Genomic DNA, 21597 nt, shown 5'->3' on the forward strand with positions numbered 1-21597 from the left:
CTATGTGGATTGGAGTACAGGCCGTATCTTTGTTGGATTTCCTCTTCTGAAATGCAAGGTACAAACCCTGAGGTCAAATTTAGTGCAGAACATGAAGGGTTAACAACTAATCCCCCTCAGCCCCATGGACGGGTTTGTATGGCAGGAATAGTACTATGTACGTAACACGTGACACCGAGGCCACTCTATAGCGCCCCCCTACGTTTACAGGCACCCCATGGCATCGCCCCTGCCAGTGACTACCCCAGTAACCCGGCCACAGTCTCCATAGTAACGCGATTGTGTACAGGAAGTTCCCTGCCTTGCGAGCTGTCGCGAGTGTTGCTGTGGGCGGTGACGTCAGGTCAGCTGACTTAGAGGGGGCGGCAGGAAGATGGCGGGCGGGGTGCGAGCGGGAGGAGCATGGCAGTGCAGGAGGTGAGGAGCTCGGGGCAGGCGACCATGGAGCACATCTCCACCCCAAAGGTGAGGGGCGCTTGTGGCGGTCAGGTCACGTGTGCGGCCTGTCTGTCAGCAGACTAATAAAGTTGTGTAGTGTGCCGGCTCTATGGCAGGTGGGTAGTGGTGATGCCATTCTGTGCCATGGTCGGCTCTGCCATCATAGCAGGCACTTCTAGTAATGACTGACTGGTGGTGGAGGATGAGAGTTGTTGTGTCCTGTGCTGCCATGTTGTATGTAGAAGAGACCCTGCACAAGATGTCACTGAATCTGCAACCTGCGGACCACAAGATTCTACTTTCATAGGTCTAATATGTACGACTCCATCCTATAGATACATATGGGGACATGGTGCAGGTGACGGCGCTGACACATTGCGCCAGAACTCTCCAAACCTCAGCAGTGTCTCATACTGTATATTTATCACATTGCAGAAAGTTATTAAAGGGGTTTCCAGGGTTAGATAAAAACAATGCCGGTGAATCTTAGGATATGGGGGAAAAATGGCCGTGCAACATTAAGATTTGCAAACTTCACAACTAATGACAGTGAATGTGGTTGCTCAGGAACCCTGCGGGTGACACTGTGCATGTGGCCGCTCAGGAACCCTGCGGGTGACACTGTGCATGTGGTCGCTCAGGAACCCTGCGGGTGACATTGTGCATGTGGTCGCTCAGGAACCCTGCGGGTGACACTGTGCATGTGGTCGCTCAGGAACCCTGCGGGTGAGACCGTGCATGTGGCCGCTCAGGAACCCTGCGGGTGACACTGTGCATGTGGCCGCTCAGGAACCCTGCGGGTGACACTGTGCATGTGGTCGCTCAGGAACCCTGCGGGTGACATTGTGCATGTGGTCGCTCAGGAACCCTGCGGGTGACACTGTGCATGTGGTCGCTCAGGAACCCTGCGGGTGAGACCGTGCATGTGGCCGCTCAGGAACCCTGCGGGTGGCACTGTGCATGTGGTCGCTCAGGAACCCTGCGGGTGACACTGTGCATGTGGTCGCTCAGGAACCCTGCGGGTGGCACTGTGCATGTGGCCGCTCAGGAACCCTGCGGGTGACACTGTGCATGTGGCCGCTCAGGAACCCTGCGGGTGAGACCGTGCATGTGGCCGCTCAGGAACCCTGCGGGTGACACTGTGCATGTGGTCGCTCAGGAACCCTGCGGGTGAGACCATGCATGTGGCCGCTCAGGAACCCTGCGGGTGGCACTGTGCATGTGGTCGCTCAGGAACCCTGCGGGTGAGACCGTGCACACTATTGTTAGGTGTGATATTGTAGTATTTTGCACGACTAGTACTAGTGAAAAACTGTAATCGCTGTGCAGGTCGTGTTCACTTTACAACTTCTCCTCTATCCTCAGACGTCCTGTGGTCTGTCCACCAGTTGTATATTTGTGGGGTCTGATCAATTAGCATGGGGTTATTTTTGGACCCCCTTCTGAATAGGCTCACTTTCAGGACTGCCGAAAAGGAGCCGAGTGCAGCGCTTGGTTATCTGCAGTAGTCCCATAGAGTTAAATGGACAGGGGCATAAGTCTCAAAACTCCTTTTAATTTTTGGTGCTGGATTCAGAGCATTGGGTTCAGAAGTCCTTTATATAATAGGGATTTGTCAGCCTGGTCTAAAATTCACGTTTGTAGAAGTTGTAGAGAATAGACTGAGTATACAATGTGTCGGTGCGGGATGTGGTGCTGTATTGTACGTGTGTATCTGGCGCTTTTACTTACTGTCTTCCTTTTACCTTAGGTGGAGAATGTGAAGCTATTAGACAGATATACAAACAAGAGGCCTGCCAATGGGACCTTATACCTGACTGCCACCCACCTTATATATGTTGATGCTGTTGCTGGCGTACGCAAGGAAACCTGGGTATGTATATATAGACTACAAGGGGTCTGAAATGAGAGTGGCTTAAATGTAGATGCTCAAAACGCGCTGATCTCTATAGACCTCAATGTCACCAGGGAATGAGTTAATCCAAATCCCATACACTTTTATGGCTAGTTGTCACCTGGTTATGTGTTCAGCTGACGGCTATCCTCCAGATTACCTGGTACACATATAGTGGTATATCCACGTGTGGACCCGCACCATTTTCCAAAACGAGGGTTTGTCAACCCCCAGTCCTGCCGGCAGCAAAAGTTCCGCCCACAATGTACAAGAGTCTGCAATTACTAACGCGTCTCAATAAATTAGAATATCAAAAAGTTTGTATGATGGCAGCCTTCAGCTCGTCTGCATTGTTGGGTCTGGGGTCTCTCATCTTCCTCTAGACAGAGGGCTACGCTGACTTTGGTCTTGATAAAACCCAGCAGACCCACAGCAGCAGAGGACATGGCTCCCCAAACCATCACTGATGGTGGAAACTTCACACTAGACCTCCAGCAGCTTGGATTGTGTTCAGCGGCCTCTCCAGACTCTGGGACCATACAAATGAAATGCAAAATTTACTTTCATCTGAAAACACCTTCACTGAGCAACAGTCCATAACCTTTTGATGATCTTCTAATCTGAGTTGCACTAGTCTGCCCCGCTCCTGCACGTACACAATGGAGTTGTAGATCTCTTATGCAATATGTACAGCACTGCTTTCCATAGCTCACTGGTCTTATTACTGACTAGCTGCTATATTATAGGGAGTGCGATCACCAGTAGTTATGTTAGATGTACACTTTGTGGATTTCCATAAACCTGCTAGTATCACGTCAGCGCTATTTTATCTCACTGATCTACGGGACCCCATAGAGAAATCTAGATGTGAGCCTCCGATCGGTCAGCCCTCCCTTTGCTTTTATAATGATGAATTCCAACTGGTTTTAATTTGCTGTGTTACGTTTTATCCCTCAGATTGCTCACCACCACATCTCCTCCATTGAGAAACAGGGCCTCAGCACGACGGGTTGTCCACTTATTATTCACTGCAAAAACTTTCGAGTGGTTCATTTTGTCATCCCAAGGGAGCGGGATTGTCACGAAGTATACACTTCACTGCTCAAGCTTTCGCAGCCAGGTACGTTACCGAAATATTCCTAAAATGCTTAGTCCTGTCCTAGGCTTCTACTGTATGACACTTGATGAGCGGTATTTAGATGTGTCACCCCTTTGGCTTCCCTGGTATCTAACCCAAAATGGCTAATAAAGGAGACCCCTGTACTAGGCACTCCGTGATACTTTGTCACTAATGAAAAAAGTCTTTTAAGGCTGGAATTGTATTTGATTATCTCTCTATTAACAGTAAAATATGAAGACTTGTACGCCTTCTCCTACAACCCAAAGCCTGATCAAGAGGAGCGCCTTATGGAATGGAAGTTAATTGACCTGGAAATGGAATATATTCGTATGGGGATGCCCAATAAGTACTGGGTGTTGAGTGACATCAACAAAGACTTCAAGGTCTGTATTCGTGGCTAATGTATCTGCCTTTTAAGACCTAATGTAACCTGCATTAAAGTATGTCTCCTCACAGAGAGGGGCAACTTAAAGGGGTTGTCCCATTACATACACAGGATTGGGGGACCCCTAGCAATACACCAGTGTGCTTGTGTGACCAGCGCTCCAGTCACGTCTTCGGAGCTGCCAGAGATTGCAGTGCGGGCTGCCCTATCCAAGTGAATGAAGCGCCGAACACAATGATCCTGACCTTACACCTTGAAATAAAAGGGAGTGCAGGCAGCTGTAAATAGAGGCAGTGTCTACGAGAGGACGGCGAGTTTTAGGAAAATGAATACAACAGCATTCAGGGACATTTGGGTACTTTTATGTTTTTTTTTTTTTTTTTTTTTTTTTTTTAATTAAGTTTGGATAACCCTTTTAAAGAGGACATACAACATTTGGGAAAAACAATTTAAGGCTGTGGCCCCACGTTGTAGAAATGCAGATTTTTCTGTTGCAAACTGTGTTTCTGCAACGTGAGGCTTTAACCTAAAGGGCTTTTCTGGGACTAAGGCCGGGTTCACATCTGCGCCCCGGTCTCCGCTTTTAGGCGTTCGTTTTCTGCTGACAGGAGACGGAAACCCGGCAGACAGTGTCCGCCCGTGAGCATTTTGTGGTCTCTGGCGCTAAAGGTGTTTGTTTTTTTTTTTTTTTTTCAGGGCACAAAGTCCTGCATGTCCGACTTTGTGTCCGGTTTAAAAAAAAACAAAAAAAAACAACAAAAAATGTGTTTCGCCGCGGAGACCAGATGATGCTCATGGGTGGACACTTTGCAAACCCATTCAAATGAATGGCTTTGAAAAGTGAATGCTGGTTTCCGTCTCCTGTCCAGTTCCTCAGAAAACAAAAGCGGAGACTGTGGTGCAGGTGTGAACCCAGCCTAACGCCCCGCTCAACTTTTTTTTTTTTCCCTATCCGTACGTCTTTTGTAGAATGGGAGGAAATCCACGCAAACACGGGGAGAACATACAAACTCCTTGCAGATGTTGTTCCTGGTGGGATTCAAACCCAGGACTCCAGCGCTGCAATGCTAACCACTGAGCCACCGTGTTGCCCCATCGACTCAACGTTTTCTCAGCCAAGTGATATCATGTCCATTGGTTACATGGTCACATAGCAGCTCACTCTTGTTTTCATGAATTTGGCTGAGCTGCAGTATCACACATAACCAATGTACAATTTAAGTAAATGCGGTACTTGGTGCTGTGGGTGCGGGCCTGGAGCATTGTGCCAAAAGCAACGAAAACAAAGTCTGGTCGATATGCTGTGCGATGAATATCTGTAAGAACCACTATGCCTGCCATACCATGGTGATGCGGTCGGGGGACCTGCAAGGGATTCACCTGTTCACATGTGGACCAGTCCAAACTTGCACTTTCTCTTTTGTTCCATTGCCAACTCATCGTTTTATAACTTTTTTTTTTACATAGCCAGACATCTGCATTACTTTTGCACTCAGTATAACTTGATAATCCATTTCAAGATGATTCCTTCCAGGGCTTTACTTGCTTTCTGGTTCTTGTCCCTATTTTTGTCTCTTTCAGTGTAATAACTTACTAAACAGAAGACGGCCGTCCATTACATGTGATAAATACTTAGCTGAACTCGACATAAAACTGTTCTTCTCCCTCTAATATCTAGCAATGTGTTTGCTTCCGCAGGTGTGCACTACCTACCCAACATGCCTGGCCATTCCTAAAGAAGCCTCCGAATCGACCATTATAGGAAGCTCAAAGTTCAGGAGCAGGGAGCGGTTTCCAGTGCTATCGTACTATTACAAAGACAACAATGTGAGTCACATGCGCTGACACCCTGTTATCTATGGGGCTGCTCACAGAAGGAAGCTTCGATTTCCTGAATGAGATAAAACGGGAAGCTGATAGGGTTAACCTCACTGTCACATGCTAATGTGTCCAGATAAATAGTAGATGCTCAGTAAATGCCCTCAGTCCTAGGTTATGTGGTCTCTCCAGGGACGCCTTCTCCTTATTTACTTGAGCTGGTATACTGAATGATAAGATATCTTGCTGCAGCAGTTTAAGGAATTGCAGAAGTTCAGGTTAATTCTGCTACACTTGTCCATCTCGGATACCTGGGATTCTGCCATCACAGTGCCCGTCACATCTGAACACACAATAGGCACATAATTCTGTCACTAGTTTATGGTGCTATAGGGGGTGTCTTTGCTAGTGGCCCCTGAGGTTTCCCCCAAATGGCCCTCCGTCACATAAAATATATCTCTATTCTACGGCACAAGTTAGGTAGGGTCCCCATTATAGATTTAGCATTGGGCTTAGGAGCTACAAGTTACGCCTGGAAAGGACAACATATATTTTGTTGAAATGTTTCCTTTAAAGGGATCCTATCATTGGATACCCTTTTTGTTTCTCCCTAACTCGTAGGAATAGCCTTAAGAAATGCTATTCTTCTCCTACCTTTAGATGTCTTCTCCGCGCCGCTGTTCGGTAGAAATCTGGGTTTTCTCTGGTATGCAAATGAGCTCTCTTGCAGCACTGGGGGTGGTCCTCTGGTGCTCAAACAGCACTGGGGGCATCCCAAATGCTGCAAGAGAAATCTCCAGGGCCGCCTCCATCTTCTTTTGGAATGCCCTCTCTCTGTGTCGTCTTCTGTCCTGAGGTTCAATCTTCTAGGCATGCGCAGTCGGCTCTTGTGGTCGCTTACACAGCTGGTGTAAGCAGCCATTTTTCTTGTGGGCAAGCGCAGTCGGCTCTGCCCGAGGCCCGATGGCAGAGCCGACTGCGCATGCCTAGAAGTTTGAAGCCAGTGCCAGAAGAAGACTCAGGGAGAGGGCGTTCCAGAAGAAGATGGAGGCGGCTCTGGAGCGTTCTCTCGCAGCATTGGGGACGCCTCCAGTGCTGTCTGAGAGCTGAGGACTGCCTCCAGTGCTGCAAGAGAACTCATTTGTATACTGAAGAAAACCAGGATTTCTACCAATGGCGGCACGGAGAAGACTTCTAAAGGTAGGAGAAGAATAGCCTTTCTTAAGGCAATTCCTACGTGTTAGAACAAAAGTGAATCCAATGATAGGATCCCTTTAAAGCTGTTTTGCAGCTACCACAACATATTCTGTTTATTTTAGTCGTGTGATCACTTAAAATGTATAGTCTTGAAGGAGTCTTAGAGTACAAACAATCCTATGATCTGCGGCTCCAACATCCGTGTAGCGAGGCTCTTACATTCTCACAAATCAGCGGACCATAACCTGTGACTATTACCACTGTCTGATCAAAGCTCACGGGCTCATTTTGTGTATGTACGAGGTTTAACCATTTAATAACCTGGCATGTAAACTAAACCTACTGGACCATCGGCTATAAAAAGGCAAAAAATATGCAAATATGGCTGCTTTTCTGAGTCTTTATTAATGTGTTTTTTTTTTTTTTTTTAATTTTTTTATTTTTTTTAATATTTTCCAGGCTGCGATTTGTAGATGTAGTCAGCCACTGTCCGGGTTTAGTACTCGCTCTTTGGAGGATGAGAAGATGCTGGAGATCATCAGCAAGGCCAATCCAGCCAGTCCCTTCATGTATGTTGTAGACACGAGGCCCAAGGTATCCAATGCTGAGACTGGATCATGGTTGGGGGTGTACACTGTTATTTTCTGGGGTGGGCATGCTTAGGACACGCGTGTGTGTGTGTGTATAAGGTAACACTTATGTAAGATATTGTACAGTAACGTTTTTTTTTTTTACATATCCAGTTCCTTCTGCTAAAAGGGAAGTGATTTGATGCGATGTAACAGTGGCAAGAAAAAAATTTTTTTTCACTAGGAAATAAAATCTTATCGCACCACATAGCAATAGAGTAGGATCGCTCCAGCTGCTGCTGACTTCTGCCTACAGAAATCTGTTGTATTCTCTCTGCTCGTACTTGCTGCTTTTTTGTATTATATATGTGCAGTGAAGATATTTTGGGAGATGTCTTGTGGTCACTTTACTTGGCACTGATAGAGACTGATGTCAGAAGCCGGCATTAAGCACTGTGATGTCACCTATGTCCAGAGTTAAAGGGATCTTGTCCTTTTTTTGCAGTAGTGATCACTTAAAGTTGTTGACAGACTGTAGATATGCCGTGGTTAGTAGCACATGGTCTATTGTAAAGTGTAACTCCCCTTTAAAACAAAAAAAAAAAAATCCCAAATCTATGAATTCTGGTATTTGTGTATTCTTGCTGTAATATTCTCTGCTCTATTTTTCCCAACAGTTAAATGCTATGGCGAACCGAGCTGCAGGAAAGGGCTATGAAAATGAAGACAACTACCCCAACATCCACTTCCAGTTTATCGGCATTGAGAACATCCATGTTATGCGAGGAAGTTTGCAAAAGCTGTTAGAAGGTAATGTAGATTGTAGATACAGTGAGCACCGCTATACTGCTCAGACTAATAAATATGGCTCAGGGCGGGTTCACGTCTGCACCCCTGCGTGCTTTAGGCAATCCAGCTGGGTTTCCATCTTCTGCCACAAGAAACTAGACAGGAGATGGAAACCTGGCAGTCAGTTTTTGAACCCATTCAAGTGAAAGAGTTTGAAAAGTGAGTGTATTGTACCCGTTTGCGGCAAAACCTGGTTTTTTTTTGTTTTTTTTACCGGACACAAAGTCCTGCATGTCCATCTTTGTGTCTGGTTAAAAAACAAACAAACTGGTTTATCGTGGTCAGGTACAAAACTCTCACGGGCGCTCACTTTTCACACCCATTCACTTGAATGGGTTTGAAAACCGACTGCCAGGTTTCCGTCCCCTGTCCAGTTTCTTGGGCAGAAGATGGAAACCCAGCTGGGTTGCCTAAAGCGCATGGGGATGAACTGTAATACCTTACCCAACCTGTGGACAGGGGTGGCAGTGAAAGAAGCGGACATGGTTTTTCCAATAACTTTAAGCAAGGACATTTGGGATCATCCTCGCAGGCTCCTATTGGGACCTGTTGCCTAACCTTTGCAGTCTGCAGGCACTTAAAGAACTTGTCTCAACATAAAGTTGCAGGTGGCCATAAATATTTCAGGCATTTGGACTCCACAGGGAATGTGGTAGCCCGGCCAGTAGTCAGGTCAGACTACATAACTGTGGTTTGCCATATCGATATGTTTGTTTTTTTTTTGTTTTGTTTTTAAATTTTCTTTTAGCATCCTGTTGAGTATGGAACAGTGGCCCACCACATTCAGGGACCCCTATTGTACCAGCAGTTGGCTCCCCAATGATATAACCTATTTCCTAGCCTGTAGACAGTGGACACGTATCATTAGTGGGAAAGACTCCGTAAAAAAGGAACTTTCATGTCTTCTAATATTGTATGTGTTATATATTGCTGCAAAGCTCACAGTGCGCTGAATTCGGAGCACTGTCTGTTTTGCACGCATCTGTCCCGGTTGCAGCGAAATATTTCTTTGCTTCAGTGACATCGGGACCAAAACGATCAGATGTGCCGGCCTCACAGCTCGGGTATCGTTGCCCCATGGTTGACGGTACAATTCTCTAGTCTTGTTTTGTCGCGGGGGAGATGTTGTTCCTCATTTCCCATCATTGACACTGAACTGTGAGGACGGCCCCTCTGATAGTGCAGTGATATTGGTACTGAAACTAACAGCTCTGATATCTCTGCAGCCGGGGCAGATCCTGGCAAAACTGAACTCTGCACGCTGTCGGCTTTACAGCCGTATATGATAGTAGAGAACGCGGAAGATCCTCATTAATAATAGAGGAAGAATACAATGGCGCTCCTGTTATATATGTTGGTTACAGAAGTTTCTGGTATTTATCTTTATTCTTTGCACTTTAGCTTGTGAACAGAAGAACGCGTCCATGAGTAGTTTTCTTACGATCCTGGAAAACTCTGGCTGGCTGCGGCACGTAAAGGCAGTAATGGATGCCTCCGTGTTCCTAGCAAAGGTAAGAGAGGTCGCACGTTGTCCTATGTGTTACCTTTACCTAAAATAACAGTATAGGGCGACCTAAAACTCTCAGGCTCCTGTTCACACTATTTCTGTCTCCTCATGTATTAGTAGAAACCTAATTACAGCAAACACAAAACTAATTTCTCTGCCTTCACTTCTGCTTCTAAGAATGATTACCGGAGTCTGATTGGTTTCTATGGGAACACCACCGTGTATTAGTCATTCGCAATCCCCCCCCCCATTCCGTGTCTCTCTGGTCCCATTTAGAACCATATTGATTTATTATAATGTTTCTATTCTGAAAAAGTACAGGGAATACATCGCTAGAAAATAACATCCTATTTTATTTCTTCTGTTTTTATGCTCCGCTTATTGTTAAAGAATTTTTGGTGCAGGTTTTTTTTTTTTCTATGTTACTTATATTTTAAAAAAATCCTAAAAAGCCTGCAGTTCTGACTCTGACCACTATGCCAAATTATAGGCTGAGACTTACTGGTTTGTGTAGGGGAATTCTTTGCAGCAGTTACAGTAAACTGATGATCACAGCTACCATGTTTATATAGACAAGACTCTGTATCCTCCAATCACAACAGTCACAATAGGTGATTACCATGTACCTGTGACCTCTCAAGAGGTTGCAGAGCATGCCTAGATAACTTTTTTTTTTTTTTTGAAACCCTCATAACTCAAGTCTATGAGGGATCTCTAAAAATGGGTGCCATGCACGAAGGGTGTTTAAAAAATAAAATAAAATAAAAAATAAAAATATGTGTATGTATATATATATATATATATATATATATATATATATATATATATCTCCTTCCTATCCTACTAATCCTCCTGTACCTTACCTACTAGTATTATAAATATGAAAGTTTGGAATGTTCCTCAATCACGCAAAAACGGCTGAACGGATTTGGCTGAAATTTGCCACATACATAGATTGGAACCCCATTTAAAGCATAGGCTACTTTTTATCCCGGTAAATTACGTAACTTCACGACTGCTATGAACAAATTTAGTTTTAGTACACTAAAAGACCCGTGATGACATCATCACAGGTCCTTGAGCCGTTCTCTGATAGGATCACGCTATTGGGTGGGCGGAGCTACATACTATTTTGTGGGTGGAACTATACAGGAGGAAACTGAACAGCATGAAAGCTGCAGGAAAGGGAGTCTCATGGAAGATCAGCAGAGTATAGAACATGCAGGATGTGTGTGGGCAAGAGGAGTATATCGGGTGTACAATTGCTGTGAGTACAATGGGGAATGTGTGCTGTTCAGCCTCTGATGGGGGAGGAGGTAGAACTGTGGCAAATTTCAGCAACATTCGTTCAGCCATTTCTAACGCAGAAGCAGCTCACACACTTACATAACCAAACCCATGTAATCAAAATCTGCATGTAGCAGAGCTTAGGCAGCGCTGTTGCACAGCTCAGTAGGCTCTCCATATGCAAAGATGTACATACAGCTGGGTATCCTGCACATATGCAGCGATGTAGCAGAGCCGAGACGCGGGAGCACGCGGATCATCGACAACAACAATTGGCTAAATATAAGCGGATCATCGACAACAACCCAGACGAAGTAGCGGACAGATGCTAGTGTCTGTCTGTCTGTCTATCTAATCTCCTAATGCTTTGCAGAGGATTCGGCCTCAGTATCAGCCATCATATTAAGAAGACTCTTACCATTAAAATCCAAAATAAAGGAATTGCACTTGTATGTTAATGATTTATTTTTCTACCTTGCTCTCGGCAGGCGGTTAGAGATGACAATACCAGTGTCCTGGTCCACTGTTCAGATGGCTGGGATCGTACGGCACAAGTCTGCTCGCTGGCTAGTATTCTTCTAGATCCATTTTACAGGACTGTTAAGGGATTTATGGTAAGCCTTCGGAACATTTTATGCTTGCTTTAGAAAAATAGTCAAAGGGCTTCTCCTGGATTTAGATATTGAAGACCTTCCTTGAGGATCAGGTCGGTGAGATTCTGACACCCTCCCAGATCAGCAGACCTTGGACATATAAAATCAGTCTGATCCGGCATCATATCCTATGGGGTAATGAGGGAGCGTGAACAGAGGAGGGTTTGTTTTAGGGACTCTAACTACGGAAGGATTTACAGATTACCGTATTTTTCGGACTATAAGACGCACTTTTTTTTCCCCCAAATTTGGGGGGAGAAGAAGGGTGCGTCTTATAGTCCGAATGTGGCGCCTGGCATCCGCTGTAATAGAGAGGCGGAAGCCGGCAAGTGATAGACGCCGGCACAGGTGCCGGGGCCTGCGACATTGCTGCGCTCCTCTGCCCTGCATGAAGCCAGCAGCGGCGATGCTATTCCGCTCCTCCGTCTCCCCGCCGCTTGCAATCAAGTGACCGCAGGTTCAAGCCCCCGGGGGGGAATAAAATAGTAAAAAAAAAAAAAAAAAAAGCTTTAAAAATATAAATAAAAGTTCTAAATCACCTCCTGTCCCTAGAATATATATATAAAAGTAGAAAATCATATATCATAAACCACCGTTTTTTTTTTCAATAAAAGGTGATCTAAGAAATAGATATTCCCCAAAATGGTATAACTAAAAAGTACTTCTGGTCCCGCAAAAAAAACACACTATGCATCCCCGTACAGCTGCAGGGTCACCTGTCAATGTGGCCTTGCAGCTGTTGCAAAACTACAACTCCCATATATTAAATATTTTACCATTTTTTGCTTCAAAATTTTTTTCCCCTATTTTCTTCCTCTAAAACCTAGGTGCGTCTTATAGTCCAGTACATCTTATAGTCCGAAAAATACGGTAAAAGTTATGGAGCGACAAATGGGATTGTTACCAGGTTTGAGGCCCTAATTCCTAGCAAAATTGGGAGACGTTCCCTCTTTCAATCTACTCTTCTTCACAATTATTTTTCAGGACTAAGAACCTGTAGGTCAGAGATGGGGAACGTACGGCTCTCCAGCTGTTGCAAAACTACAACTCCCAGCATGCATACTTGCTCTGCTGGTCTTTGAACTCCCATGGAAGTGATTGGAGCCAGTGATTGGGAGTTGTAGTGTCACAGCAGATGGAGAGCCGGAGGTTCCCTCCCCCTGCTGTAGGTAGATGAGAATTGTAAGATGACCAGAGACCTGAGAATTCAGATAAAACTAGTAATACAAGGACAGTTCTATTAGCTGATACAACTACACACACAACTATGTACACACTTACGACACAAAAACCTTATCAAAGTCAATAAAAGTCCTCAGCCAAAAAAGACAGCTTGTATTTGTTACAGCAGAGAAGAACGATCCAATAAATGGGTAAAAGTCAACAAAAGCAGCCATGTTCTGGCACTTACTGCCGGCTTTCGTTACCGTCACCTATCCAGTGTATGTGGGTCATTAGACTTGTTGATTTATGTTGTTTCAGGATTCAGAAACTGTAACATAATAATCATTCTCTCCATAGGTACTGATAGAAAAGGATTGGATTTCCCTAGGACACAAGTTTTCTCAAAGGTGAGTATTGCATCACGACCAGGATCCGCACTCCTGCCATGTCTAGTTCAGTAAATGTTCAAATAACGAAGTTGGCGTACCTTGTCTTTATTGTAAAATGAGGACCGGAAGATGGGACGCTAAGAAAACGCATCAGTCAGGTAGACGGTGGTAGACTTGTCCAAGTGATTGGAAAAACTTACACAGTGTAGTTTGGATAGGACTGGACAAATGCCGTATATACTCGAGTATAAGCCGAGCCAAATATAAGCCGAGGCCCCTAATTTTACTACAAAAAACTGGGAAAACTTATTATAAGCCGAGGGGGGGAAATGCAGCAGCTACTGGAAAATTTCAAAAATTAAAATGGTTGGAGTTTTTGGGTGCAGTAGTTGATAGGAAAGGGGAGGGGGTGTTTTGGTGTCTGTCTGCCCCTTCCCTGAGCTTGAGGACTGCTTTTTCTTCCCCTACTTAGAATTCAACCTGGCTGACTATAGGGGATCTGCAGTGCTCCTATTAACCCCTTCCTGACGGAACAGGAGCACTGCAGATCCCCCATATTCAGTAGACCGGGCACTTTCAGACACAGGGATACCTAATGTGTATGTGTGTTACAGTAATTTTCTACTTTTATATGTATTCTAAGGAAAGGAGGGATTTACAACTTTTTTTTATTTTTATTTTTTTACACTCGAGTATAAGCCGAGGGGGCCCTTTTCAGTACAAAAACTGTGCTGAAAAACTCGCCTTCTACTAGAGTATATACGGTAATCGAAAAATAATTGAAATCATAAGTCAGTTCAATTAGTCATTGTGGACTCGTTCACATCAAATATTTCAATTTTTGCATTCACGGCATCCTGTCTGACTGTCAATGGGTAAAGGATATGTCACTAAGGGCAAGTTCACGTCTGCGTCCGCTTTAGCCAATCCGGCGGGTTTCTGTATTCTGCCCCGAGAAACTGGACAGAGGACGGAAACCTGGCACTCAGTTTTCAATCCCATTGACTTGAATGGGTTTGCAAAGTGACCGCCGGTGAGAGTTTTCTGCCTCTCCACGGCAAACCCTTTTTTTTTTTTTTTTTTTTTTTTTTTTTTTACAAAAAGTCCTGCATATCCGACTTTGTGTTTCGGTTAAAAAAAAAAAAAAAAAAAACAGTTTTGCTGCGGACAGGCAGAAGACTCTCACCGGCGGTCACTTTGCAAACCCATTCAAGTCAATGGGATTGAAAACTGAGTGCCAGGTTTCCATCCTCTGTCCAGTTTCTCGGGGCCTGAAGACGGAAACCCGCCGGATTGGCTAAAGCGGACACCGAGCGCAGATGTGAACCCGCCCTGACGGTACACTATCCAATCAGAATTGCTTATATGTGAATATCTGAAACCAAAATTTAGTGGCCTATAAAAAGGTCAATGCGCATGTAAAAAGGGGAGTGTCCTAAAGTAATGGTTCATTAAAGGGGTTTTTCCATGAGCATAAATGTTAAAATTTTTGATTTGGATCCGACTGATAAAAAGCTACCTGATGCCATAAGTATACAGCTGGCATAGATCTGAATCCTTTAGCTGTATATTTATTGTTTTCGGTATATATCCGAATAAAGGGCACAAAGCTGACATGAGCCCGTCCGAATCCTGTGAGCGAGAGGTATTGAAGAGGATCTGTCAGCACATGTGACACAGGCTAGATCTGCCGCTTACACTTCCTCCGTTTTCTCCTCCAGATGTCATCACTTAGAGTTCGACCCAAAAGAAGTGTCTCCTGTGTTCACGCAATTTTTGGAATGTGTGTGGCATCTTATGGAACAGTTTCCCTGCGCCTTTGAGTTCAGCGAAAAATATCTACTGGAAATCCATGACCATGTCTACTCCTGCCAGTTTGGAAACTTTATTGGGAATTCCCAAAAGGAACGGCAAGAACTTAAGTGAGTAACCGAAAAATATCAACATGCGAGTGTCTGCTAGTTGTAAAATGCTTTATAGTTTGGGGTTTTTTGCAAATTTTTTGGGTTTGACTAGACTCCTGACCTTGTTGCCTATATTTTTGCACATAGTATTTTTTTTACATCTACTCTGTCCAGGGTTTTGGCATTGACCTAGTTCAGTGCTCTCTTCTCTTCTCCATCGTGATGTGACGGTTTCTTCTTTCCCACAGAATTTATGAAAGTACACATTCATTGTGGCCATTTCTTCTGCAACGGAAGCGGGAGTTTGTGAACCCCTTGTATGTGCCAAATGGATATAATGCCCTCCAGCCAAACACCTTCCCATTCTGCTTCAAGTAAGTAAAACAACATGGGGACTCCTTTTGCCTTTTTAGGCCGGGGCCCCACAGGACGTAAATGCCACGATTTGCCTGCAGCGGGAAAAATTGCGACATTTACAGTGCGAGTAAAGGGGATGGGGTTCGTGCGTATCCCTTCCCCACTTTGCGGGGAAAAAAGCAGTGCGGTCACGCTGCGATTTGCAAATCGCAGCATGTCAATTATATCTACAGAAACGCCGGCAGCTTTCCCGTAGATATAATGGGAAGAGAAAGTCCACGGAGGTAAACTGAACTTTCTCTTCAAAGCTTTGTGGAAAGAAATGCAATGCGATCACGCAGCGCTTTCACTGCATTTACATCCCGTGGGGCCTTAGCCTTAAAGAGGGCTTTTATGTCCTCGGGCACATGCAGTTTTATATACCGCTAGAAAGCTGACAGTGCGCTCAATTTGGTACCGTTATGTGCGCTGGGGCTGGAGATACTGGTGCTGTTACCGATATCTCTTCACTGTCAGAAGGGCGTTCCTGACAGTCCACAGCTGGACTATGAGGAACACCCATCCTGACAGTACTCATCCCTGTCCATCCATGATGCTAAGCTGTGAGAAATGCCCCCTCCTCAAATGCTGAAAAAATAACTATGTTGCTGTGGTTTGCCCACCAATACACCTACTGAACGTCCTGATACTCTCTCGCTGTCCTGAGCGGTTTGATGCCATATTTTAACATGAATTGATGGTTTCCATTCTTGAATTCCACGTAAGCGGTCCCCCCCCAATCATTTGTACTTATTTTCTATGTATTTTTAGATTCTGGTGTGGAATGTACAACCGATTCGACAAGGGAATGCAACCGAGGCAGTCCGTCCTGGATTACCTTCTTGAATGTATGAACAGGAAGGAAACTTTACAAACCAGTGAGACGTCTATGGAAGATGTAAGTTGATGTTTCTGGCTTTGTGTATCCCACACCAAATTCTTTCAAAAAAATTATTTAAAAAACACATATCGTACACAAGAAATCTACGCACGTGGACATACCTAACATCCCCAGTGTGCAGTAAAGCATTATTTATCCTATACAATGAATGCTGTAAAAAATAAATGCACAAAATGACGTATTTGAGTCTCCTCACTTTCCCCCAAAAAATAGCAACACATGATCAAAAAGTCATACGTTCCAAACATTTGTACCACTAAAAAGTAAAACTCCCCCCTATATATGAAGAGGCTTTACTGATCTCCATGAGCGAAACAGTAACAATGATTTCTAGGTGTCAGACTATCGTGAGCCCTGGAAATTTTCTCATTTGTAAAATGTTTTATTGGTTTAAAGGTTTGGTGTAGGCCTCATCTCCTTGACCCTCACCATATATACTCCTTCCAATCTTCTCTTCATGTCTGGAGGGGGTTAGCAAGTGGTTAAGAAAATCATTACTTCTGCCCAGCCCCCCCCCCCCCCCCCCCCCTTATGACTTATTACATAACATTATTCTGTTTCCGGGGGGCGTGGCCTAGCTATGGCAGCGTGAAGACGTGGTCCTCCAGAGCTCCCGGACTCCAGCGGCAATTTCCCCGGATTACTCGGGTCACAGAGCCTACCTGCTCCCCGCTCCAGTATGGTGCGACGTGCGAGCCGCAAGTCCACCGTCTCGGCCCGGATCGATCCTCCCCTGGCACGATTCCTCCTGTCTGCGGCCTCCTCAGCCCCCATGCCTGGCGGCTCCAAAATGGCGCCGGCGCGCGCTCCTGCCGGAACTTCGGAGGCAGCGATGCTGCAGAAGCTGTCCCCTCCGCTCCAGATCCTGGACCCAGCCGACTCTCTGCGTCCTCCGGCACCGGCTCTTCTCCCTCCCGACGTGGGGACTCCCCGGCACACTACTGCTCAGGTACCCGGCCTTCAGTATGGTGGTGGAGCGGACCTCGTGGCGTCCCCGCTCCCCCCCTCTTCTTCCGGCAGCTCCCCTCCTGGCCCTCCCCAGGCTGTTTCTACCTGCTCTATACCACCTTATGGAGGACTTACACAGGACTCAGCCCCCCCTCACTCCCAGGACTTGGGTGGGGTGCCCCCCCTGCTGATACCTTTGGTCCCTTCCTCCCAAGGACTTGTATCTGATGCCCCCCCAGCCCCCACTGCTGTGTCCTCTTCTCTGGTTCCCATTACATCCTATGGGACACCGGGGGCCCTATCCCACGTGGCTCCTTCCTCATCTGTCTCCCCAGGGCTGCAGTGGTCTCTACCTGCCAGAGGCGACCCCTTTCAGCCCACGCCTCAGGTTGATCCTGACATGGATTTCTCTGCTACTCCCACTACCCTGCGGACCCCCACGGTTCCTGTTTTTTCTGATTCTTCCTCCTGTACCTCACCATCCCGGAGTCGGTCCAAACGCCCTAAGTTGTCAGATATTATGAAATTGCTCCGTACTATGCCTACTAAAATGGACATGGAGGCAATGGTCCGCAGGGTTGAGGAAAGACAGGATCAAATTCTCTCCGGCTTCAAGGCGGACTTGCATTCTTTGTCGTCTCAAGTCTCATCCCATCAACTCCGCACGGATTCCCTTGATCAGCGTCTACTTGTGGTGGAGCAAACCCTAACTACCCAACGGTCGCTTAACCGTCACCTACTGCTGCAGGTCGATGATCAGGAAAATAGGGGACGCCGGAACAACATTAAACTGAGGGGTATCCCTGATGGTGTCCCTACTAAAGAACTCCGCTCCATCGCTATCTCCGTCTTCAACACTGTTCTGTCTAAGCCGACGGACACTGACATCCATATTGACAGGATCCACCGTGTCTTGGGGCCAGGGAGGGCCTCCTCCTCCGATTCCAGAGATGTTCTTTGCCGTATCCACTATTACAGAGAAAAGGAAGACATTCTCCAAGCTGCGTGGCGTCATGGCCCGGTTCCGTTCCTGGATGGTTCAATTACTCTTCTCCCGGACGTTTCTCGCCGCACGCTGGCTATGCGGCGCCTCCTAAAGCCCGTTCTTCGCCTCATCCTGGATTCTGGCGCCACTTATCGCTGGGGTCACCCATTTCATTTGCAAATACGCCGCAATGGCGCCACCTTTACCCTCCACTCTCCGGATCAGGTGGAGGCCCTGGCCCATTTCCTGGATGTCCCGGACCTATCCCTACCGGACTGGTTGGAATTTCCTCTCCCTGCCCCTCCGTCTGTCACCGGGCCCTCCTCCCAGCCGTTGCCACGCCAGGGGTTCCGAGCTGTAGACTCCCCTTTGGTTCCTCCCGAAGGATCGGTGCCTCCTACGGTCACTTGAACTTTCCTGGGCCGGTCGGTCCTGCTGGTCGCTAATCCGCTTTCCTTCTGAAACGTATTGTTCCACTGTTTGAATTTGTTTCATGCTTTATTTTCTCTCTTTTGCATAGAGCTAAGTTTTGTACCCCGCGTGTGGGCGGTTCTGGACTTCGGTCTGCGCCGCCTGCCCGCGGTGAGTCTCGCCCCCCCTCCGTCTCCTGGGCGGGTTGGGGCGCCTCGCATCCTCTCTCTCTCTGCTCCTGGTGGTGGGGCTCCCCTATTTGGGGGCGCTGCCCCTGGGACCGCAGACAGTCACATTGTTATCGTTTTTGTTCTTTGTTTTTCTTTTGGATGCGGGGCGTTCCGGCTCCCTGGGATCTGGTGGTTTCCGAGTTTGAGAGAGATCACGGCCTTTGGGAAGTTAGCTCTAGGCTGTGACCCCTTCACTCTCTTTTTTTTTTTTTTTTTTTTCACTGTTTGTTAGGAGTTGCCGCTGTGGGAATGGGTAGCTCGGGTTTCTTCTTGATCTACCTCTCCCCCGGTTAGTTGTAATTGGCAGCTCTCTGAGCGCATACCGCGGTGTGCCTCTGAGACTTGCATTAGTGGGTTTGTCCCACTGTTTTGTGTTTTCCGTACCTGGATTAGCTGGGTTCGGCTTCTGTTGTAGTACATATTGTTTCGTCCTAGTCTGTCTTACTTGATTTTGCTTTTGCTCCTCCCCCTCCTATTTGTCTTTGCCCTCCCACTCCTGCTCCTCGTCTTTCTCGGTCCCTCCCCCTCTTTCCCTTCCCTGACCTTCCCTCTCCCCTCCCTTTCTTCTTGTTTTTCCTCACCTTCCTCTCCCCCCTCGTCCCCCCGGGGTGGGTCCCAGGCCCCGGAACATGGATTCCCTGACCTTCTCCTCCATTAATGCTAACGGGCTTAATACACCTGAAAAACGGTCCTCTCTCTTGCGTTTGCTGTGGAGCAAGAGGTCCACGGTGGCGTTTATACAGGAAACGCACTTCCGGGAAGGATCTGTCCCCTCTCTCTCTTCTCCTCGTTTTCCGGACGTCTATCATGGTTGCTTCTCTGAGTCCAAGTCCAGGGGAGTCAGCATTCTGATCGGTCGCTCCGCGGCCTGGAAATTCCGGGCTGCTATGTCGGACGACTCTGGTAGGTTCTTGTTTGTTAAGGGGGAATTGGCTGGCTGTATCCCGGCCCTCTGGAAGTCTCCTAACCCCCCGTCTCTGCGACACTGGATCCGTAGGGTAGAGGACATTCAATCTATGGAGGACCTCACGGCGTCTCTTCGAGACAAACATGAGTCCTTTCTGAGGGCTTGGACCCCGTGGATCTTGTTTCAGGGATCCCAACTTTATAGAGACACCTTGGGACGGGATTGAGACCTGGTCCTGGGCTTGGGCCCCCCCCCCCCCTTCCTCCTGCTCCCTTCCTCTCCCTTTTGTCCCTTTCCCTTCCTTCTTTCTTTCACGCCCCCCCTCTCCTTCTGTTTGCTCCGCCTCCCCCTTCCCTTGGTCTTGTTTGTTCGCCCATTGATTGTTGTGGCGGCCCGCCTCCGCATTTCTTGTCTTGTTCGGTTCCTGGGTCCCAGGGGCCCTTTGTTGTTATGACAATCGTTTGCCTGTTTTTTACAGTTTGATCGGTTTCTACTGTATCTGTGTTTATAAATAAAGAATTTATAAAAAAAACCCATTATTCTGTTTCCAACCAGAAGCTGCTCAAACTCGACACCCCCACTGAAGATGCGTGCACCTTGACCAAACAATTTGAAGATGTCGCAGTAATGGAGGAACTGTCTGAGGAGCCGATTCCAGAAGGGGGGGAGGAATGTCCTGCTCCTTCCAGGGGTTCTGGGGCAGACACTGAAGTGTGTTTAGAAGGCGAAACTAAAGAAGAACCGCATGAGACCGATAGCCATTACATCCTCCACGGGGACCCGAGTGACAGTAAGGACCTACCTTCTACTGACAGTGTCATTGCACCACAACAGCTATTATAAGGGATAGGGAGAACAAAAAGTACGAGTAAAGGGAAAACTATAAAGACTAAAGCTCAGACACAAGGAGCCTTCATGATCATGCAGGTGCCATATACCAGACTGACGGACAGGCTGATGGTCATTGGAGATTTGGCTGATCTGCCCATACTTCATTTGCCCATAGAGGTATGGCTACAGGACGCTAAATCTTTGGAATTACAGGTAGGTCATTTGGATACCAGAGCAGTAAAGGAGAAGATCATATTCTGTATAAATCACACGAATGATCTTCTCGGCCATGTCCTGCTTATCCACTGCCAGATGGGTCATCGATCCTCATGAGGTTGGTATGAAGCGTGCCAACGCCATTATGTATTTGGTCTCAGCTTTATACTATAAAGCTTACATTTGCAGTATTTATTCAGGAGTTGGATAGAAACCAATGCATCAGACTTAAAGGAGCGCTCTAACAATACCTCTAATCTCCTCCCGTGTTCCCGGTAACACTCACCTAACTGCACTTTTACCTGGAACCCGCAAGAACTTCCTGTTTTTGTTTTTTTTTAATCCAAATAGCACTTATGGAAATGTAAAGGTCAAAGCGTTACCAATCACTGTTTGTAAAATGCAAAAGGTATTAACTCGGGCAATAAAGGACCAAAGCTGTTAAAAACGGAATATGCAAAAAGCAAAGTCTTGTTCCCATCTGTCGTGCCCACGTGGTCTGCGCAGCAGCGGTTTCTGATTTTTGGAATATGTTTACAGTCACTATTGCATATTTACATTGATTTCTTTAGTGTTTTTGGTATGTCATCAGTATTAG

At 46.5% G+C, this 21597-nt stretch overlaps 1 protein-coding gene across 2 annotated transcripts; it reads left to right on the forward strand.

Annotated features, from left to right (window-relative positions):
- The first annotated feature begins 374 nt into the window (after window positions 1–374).
- Window positions 375–21477, forward strand: LOC142184842 (phosphatidylinositol-3,5-bisphosphate 3-phosphatase MTMR8-like). Of its 2 annotated transcripts, none has more exons than XM_075259946.1 (14): window positions 375–465; window positions 2189–2311; window positions 3290–3452; window positions 3678–3835; window positions 5536–5664; window positions 7312–7446; window positions 8099–8231; window positions 9672–9781; window positions 11553–11678; window positions 13239–13288; window positions 14992–15192; window positions 15423–15548; window positions 16342–16468; window positions 20508–21477. In XM_075259946.1, exons 1-14 carry the CDS (start codon window positions 403–405, stop codon window positions 20793–20795), a joined length of 1932 nt encoding a protein of 643 aa, XP_075116047.1. In that variant the 5' UTR covers window positions 375–402; the 3' UTR covers window positions 20796–21477. The 2 variants fall into 2 exon arrangements, with proteins under 2 accessions (XP_075116047.1, XP_075116048.1); XM_075259947.1 differs by having other exon boundaries at window positions 20511–21477.
- Window positions 21478–21597: the final 120 nt, after the last annotated feature.

The sequence above is a fragment of the Leptodactylus fuscus genome, chromosome 11 (assembly GCF_031893055.1).
Source record: "Leptodactylus fuscus isolate aLepFus1 chromosome 11, aLepFus1.hap2, whole genome shotgun sequence".
NCBI classification, from domain to species: Eukaryota; Metazoa; Chordata; class Amphibia; order Anura; family Leptodactylidae; genus Leptodactylus; species Leptodactylus fuscus.